The 6,000-nt window shown below is 37.8% G+C and overlaps 1 protein-coding gene across 7 annotated transcripts in view; it reads left to right on the top strand.

Moving 5' to 3' along the window:
- Positions 1–6,000, top strand: part of Grik1 (glutamate ionotropic receptor kainate type subunit 1) — a 381,104-nt gene that overhangs the window by 270,221 nt on the left and 104,883 nt on the right. For all 7 annotated transcript variants that reach the window (XM_048803561.1, XM_048803555.1, XM_048803556.1 and 4 more), the window contains exons 5-6: positions 3,186–3,239; positions 4,930–5,103. In XM_048803561.1, coding sequence (XP_048659518.1) covers positions 3,186–3,239; positions 4,930–5,103 — 228 coding nt within the window. The remainder of the gene's footprint in view (positions 1–3,185; positions 3,240–4,929; positions 5,104–6,000) is intronic.

The raw sequence follows: 6,000 nt of genomic DNA, 5'->3' as shown, positions 1-6,000 counted from the left end.
GAGCATGAGAAAAGATTAACATTAAACATGGATGAAGAGGTGGGAGGGAAAGGGAGAGAGAAGGGAAATTGCCTGGAAATGGAAGGAGACCCTCAGGGTTATACAAAAGCACATACAAGAGGAAGTGAGGGGAAAGGGAAAAATAATACAAGGGGGAGAAATGAATGACAGTAGAGGGGTTAGAGAGAGAAGAGGGGAGGGGAGGGGAGGGGAGGGGGGATAGTAGAGGATAGGAAAGGCAGCAGAATACAACAGACACTAGTATGGCAATATGTAAATCAATGGATGTGTAACTGATGTGATTCTGCAGTCTGTATATGGGGTAAAAATGGGAGTTCATAACCCACTTGAATCAAAGTGTGAAATATGATATATCAAGAACTATGTAATGTTTTGAACAACAAACAATAAAAAATTTTAAAAAAGGGCTAGGTTTTTACTATTTATCAGTCTAATTCAATAATGTAATATAAAAATATTTAATAATAATGATTCATTTAGTAAGCAAGCATTATTAGAACATATTAATGGAAGCTTTTTATGGGTTATGCTGTCAATATGAACTGTATTGATAGCCACATTTATTATGTTGTAGTATATGTGACATGCATATTTTGTGCCACTAAAAATAATCAAAAGAGTGCCAGAACGAGTTTGTAACAACGCTACCTTGGTGAAGTATACATGCTTCCTCATCAGTTTGGCAGAAAAACACAGTATCAGAATTCAAAACTAATCGTCTGAAGAAAAAGTCATTTTGACAAAGAGCTATTAGGAAATTCTCCATATCAAGATTGTACCTTTTATTTTTAAAACTGACATTTATCCTGATGTGACATTTTCTTAATCCCTTAATGACTTTTAGTTGAAATACCAACACATGAAGAGAAAATCATAATGTGAAGGCAATGCTCTTATTTATAAAATATGCTACTATTAGAAGAATGGGCTGCTGGTCCCAAACAGTCTACAGACCACTCAAACAATTGAGGACAATTGTTTTAAAAGCATCATTTTCTGTGCCACTATACTTGTGGTTCTTTCTCAAAAGTTTTCATTCATTTAGTTCTAAATAGTCCACAAAGTTGTGGCCAATGAAGTTCATGCACTTGTTCTCTAATTTCTATTTCTAGAAATTCAAGGGAAGAACCAGCAAGTACTGACCCCAGCAATTACCCAGAAAGACAACAGGGATTTTTCTGATACAGCAAATAAAAAGTGTACCTAGAGGACCCAAGGGTTCTTTTTGCAATAAAAGCAGGCCTGTAGGCTGCTTATTCACCGAATTTCACGTCTCATTTCTAATGCTGAATTAGTGGCATATCAAATGAGTATTTGCCTCTAGGAATGATAAAAACAATAATAAAAATAATGAGTTAAATGACTGCTTTAAAAAAAAAAAGAAAAAGAAAAGTACTTATGCCCTCAATAGGGGATCAAAAGCCTCTATAATGAAGTTTAAAAAGAAAATTCTGCCCAAGTGAAAGCAGTAAACCCAGGTACCCTTGTATTTCATTTTTAATTCCAGAAACAATATTTCAACCTTAGCATCCAGTTCTACACTCAACATAAAACAGCTCCAAATTCCTTTCAGAAGGTGGTCTTGGCTGCAATTACACTGTCTAATGACCAAAGAGAAAAATTGGATTCCTGACTGACCCTGGCAGGCCAGCTCTTTATGCTGGAATGATATAAGAGACCAGCTAACAAGACCTCACCATGCATGGCTCTAAATGTTATTGATGGCCCTAAAGCAAGTCCACCTTTTAAAAATCCCTCTGTGCGCCTGGTCTTGTTATCACCATCGGAGTGACTTACATGTCGTTGGCTTCTGATTCACAGCAAGAGTTTCCTACCGTTTGTCTTACCTTCGGGACATTACAATTTCACAAAATACTCCTCAGGTTCACATGTTAGCAGAGATGATGTTAAGTATCTGATTAGTGTTCATGCTATGTTATATGCTGTCACTGAATATCTTCTTCATTCCTCATTCCCTTTCATGAAAAATCATTCTAGTTTAAACATTCTGGGTATTTTCCAGGAACTCTGATAACTTGTGTTGCCTTTCTCAAGCCCTTTTCAATCCATCTCATCAATCAAATTTCCAAAAATCTTTGTTCTTTAATGGAAAGGTACATGCTTACTATAAAGCAATTATTCTCAAGCACTACAGGCTCCACTCTCCGAAATTCCAGTTCAGGAAGTCTCAATGGTGGAGCCTAAGAATTTCTAATTTCAAAGCTTCCAGAACAGATTCTCACTTATATCCAGAATTGACCAGAGTTGTGGGAAAATTGGTAATAGAAACTTGAGTGTACATCTTCTTTATTCATCCCTCTAGAAAGTCTAAAATATAGTGCCCATGTAGTCCTTTGGATAACCTGCTCCTTAATTAAAAGATGTGGAAAACATTTTCAATTTTTCCTTCTACATTAACAACTATTTCCAGGAGTCCAAAAATAAGATCACAGCCTATCAGACTGGTACACTTGTGCTTTCTAGTCACTTCCTTTTTCTCCTTTTCCAAGTAAAAAATAATCTGCACTTTCACAGATTTTCTGAAACCATCAATATCCCAAGTAGGCTACTAAGGTTCGGAATTTAGAGACAGTGTGAAAACGATTTCAGGACAATTCTTATCCTCCAATCTGCAAACACATCCTCTCTTCCCATCTCATTTTCTGGGACAAGATGGGAGAGGGGTCAAGAGAGCTTTCACAGGTGGACTCCTCTACAAATCCTGATTTAGGTACATCTACATGCCAGCAGTACCATTTCAGAATTTGATGCGTTCTACTCCAAAGCACACGTCATACTAGCACCAAGACAATAAATTATATTTGTAAGCAGAGAATTACTCAGAAACTTAGGCAATAGGAAAGACAAAACCCTGTACCACTCTGGACAATTCCAATATAAAATTTGTTGAGCAGGAACTAGTTTTAAATCCCATCACCAGATCTATTACTTCTATGCTAGTATAATGGACGTACGTGGGATGGAGGTCAGTGGCCTTGCTCCACGCCAGTCACTAATTGGCCTTGGGTTTCTGATCTGCGGGGTCTGTGGAGTTCTAAAGCCCCTTCCAATTCTATGTTCCCAAGCTTTTACAGCCACCTTACTAATGATCTATTTCTCGTTATAATTGTGTTTCTGATTCCTTCCCTATTTCTCTCTTGCAGATTTTGTTCATGGGCATGATGACCGAGTACTATCACTACTTTTTCACAACCCTGGTAAGCACATCTGGTAGAAGTATATTCTACACGATAGGAAAGCCCTCCACACAGTACTTTAAAGTCAATCCCTCTGGTGTCAAAGGCAGGATGTTGTCAAGTAGATTTGCTTTACTTTCCTAAGAATCTTCTAAATTCAGGAATGTTGAAAAGTAGGTTTATTTATCTCTTTTCTTCTCTTCTTTCCTAGCATTCTCTCCACCACTCTTTTAACTAGAATCAATTCATTGTGCATTTGGAAAGGGATGAATTCCACTACATAGAAACTAACAAAGTGCAAACTCTTCATACAGAAGCATCATTTACAATTTCTATAAACATTAGAAAGTGCACTGAAGTGTGTCTTGGCATTTTTTGACCTGATGTAGCTTCCCAGCCTGTGTCCAGGAGACAGCAGGCTTAAACCAGAGTCACCTGCCAAGTACTTGGAAAACCATCAAGAAGAGGAATTTGGGAAATGCTCTGCACATTGAACATTTTGCATCATTAAGAAAAATTATGGCTCTAAACTTTAGAAATTAAAAAAAAGAAATGAGTTGCCTTAAATTTTGAGACATTATCAGTTCTCAGAAAATGATTTAGAGCATTTAATATAACAAAATGATGTGATAACTTTAATTCAATCAATTTCTGAAATCAATCACATGATTTGAGTAGGGGAATCAAAAAAAAAAATTGGAACAAAGACCAAAGAACTTTCCTACTCATCCTCTTTATGGAAGTAGTACTTGCTGATTCAAGTAACCCTGAGAGTATCCAGGGGTGCAAAGGATCTCATGAAAATAATGCTTTCAGATAGTTGTAAAATCATTGGTGCTACTGAGGCTGGGGTGGAGAAGAGGGGTGCAGGATATAAGAAAACAGTTTGAAATGATCATGTTAGTCTTTTATAAATGTGAGTCAGTTTACACAGTTCTGGTTTATACCCAGCTTCATCTCTCATGAGAACACTGGTGGGTTAAATCTTTTCCATGAAGCATTGTCCAAAAGGGAATGAGTTCCAGTGTCAAAGATATTCTTCTGACCACATGCCCATGTACTCTAGTATATAGAACCCTTTGATTCTATTCTAAGCACATATTCAGTAGCACTCTTTATGTCCTCATTGTATGGAATATGAGGGATCTTCAGCAAGCTAGAGATAAGGTATTTCTTCCATCCAGGAGTGATCTTCTTATCAAATAAATATGTAATTTCCAAATTTCACCTCCATGGGAAGTCCTGGAGCAGCCTGAAACAGCAAATGATGGAGAAAGGTGATACTACAATTGACCAGTGGATCATTCTTAACTTTGTCATGTCACCAAAAAGAACTTCAGTCTCTTCACTTATAAAATAAACACATTGAACCAAATGGACACAAAGACCCCTTCCAGATCCCCAAACACTACATCTTAGGAAGATAATTCTAAGATTCACAGAATGTCACATTCTATGCCCAAGGATATACCTATAATGACAGCCAAATTCCTCTTCTTGCTGTATCTAAGTGCTAACGGTAATGCAGAAAAATGAATAAAAATGAAAGCTGCTTACTGTCTTAGAGTTTCTCAGGCAACATGTGAATGAGAAACAATGAGAAATGTGTGATAATGGCTGCCAATTTGTTTTAATCTATTTGTTGCTTCAGCAATAACTTAAGAAGATGATGTTAATTCATTTCATTTTTATCATTTTTAATACTGCACAGGACTTATTTGCTTTAGATCTGGAGCTCTATAGGTACAGTGGCGTAAATATGACTGGGTTCCGGTTGCTCAACATTGACAATCCTCATGTGTCATCCATCATCGAGAAGTGGTCCATGGAGCGCTTGCAGGCTCCCCCAAGGCCAGAGACTGGTCTTTTGGATGGAATGATGACAGTAAGTAGTTTTAAAATAAAATCATTTGAGACAATGTTTGAATTCCTCAAGGGACCAGGCTAAGAATCTTGTATGCCTTCTAGACTGTGAGAAAATGATATTATAGTGTATGTTTTCACATGTATGAGAGAAAAAGAAGTAGGCTTTTTGTGTATTTTGAAAGGCTATGCCTGGCTAGTATCAAAAAATCTGCTATTTAAAGCTTCTCAATTCTACTGGCCTCAGAGAAAGAGTTGACAAGGGTAGCCACAGCCATCAACCAAATGAAGAGAAAGCAGGAACCAAATCAAGGGCACTTGAAGAGAGATTTGCCCCTGGGAATGTGGCCATGGGAAAGGGGGAGGGAGGGAGGGAGGGAGGAGGAACAACCTGCCTATAAAAGTTAGGAAGAAGAAGTTTGCCTTCCTTATTTCTGCCACATCTCAGCAAGTGGAAGCAGATGTGGAAAAATGCCAGATTTGCATACAGACTGTGCGTTCACTTTCTCCCTGCCCTGGATACATATAGGCACATCTCTGCAGACACTGACAGTGCTTAACACCAGCCATATGTTGCTCTTGAAGCAGATGCCAAGCCTGTCTCCTTAGAAGTCAGAGGTACTCTACTGAACAGGAAAACTGCAAACTGCCTCATCAAGAGAGACCCTCACTAACATCATTTGTCTCTTGTTGTCAAATGTACCTACCCTCACTTCATTTCTCTAACGAAGCTCCCTGGGTGATGAAGAAAATAAATTTTTTAAAAAAATACTTTCCATGTAGGAGCAGTGGCATCTAAGGGGAAAGATATCGGGAATGTGAGCAGGTAATAGCATTTTAAATTGGCATAGTATTTCATTCTCTGTTCCCAATCATAGAGAGAAGCACTCTTGCTTTTAAGATGCAATTTACTTATAAC

The sequence above is a fragment of the Marmota marmota genome, unplaced genomic scaffold (genome assembly GCF_001458135.2).
Source record: "Marmota marmota marmota unplaced genomic scaffold, marMar, whole genome shotgun sequence".
NCBI lineage: Eukaryota > Metazoa > Chordata > Mammalia > Rodentia > Sciuridae > Marmota > Marmota marmota.
This window is presented reverse-complemented; position numbering and strand designations above follow the sequence as displayed.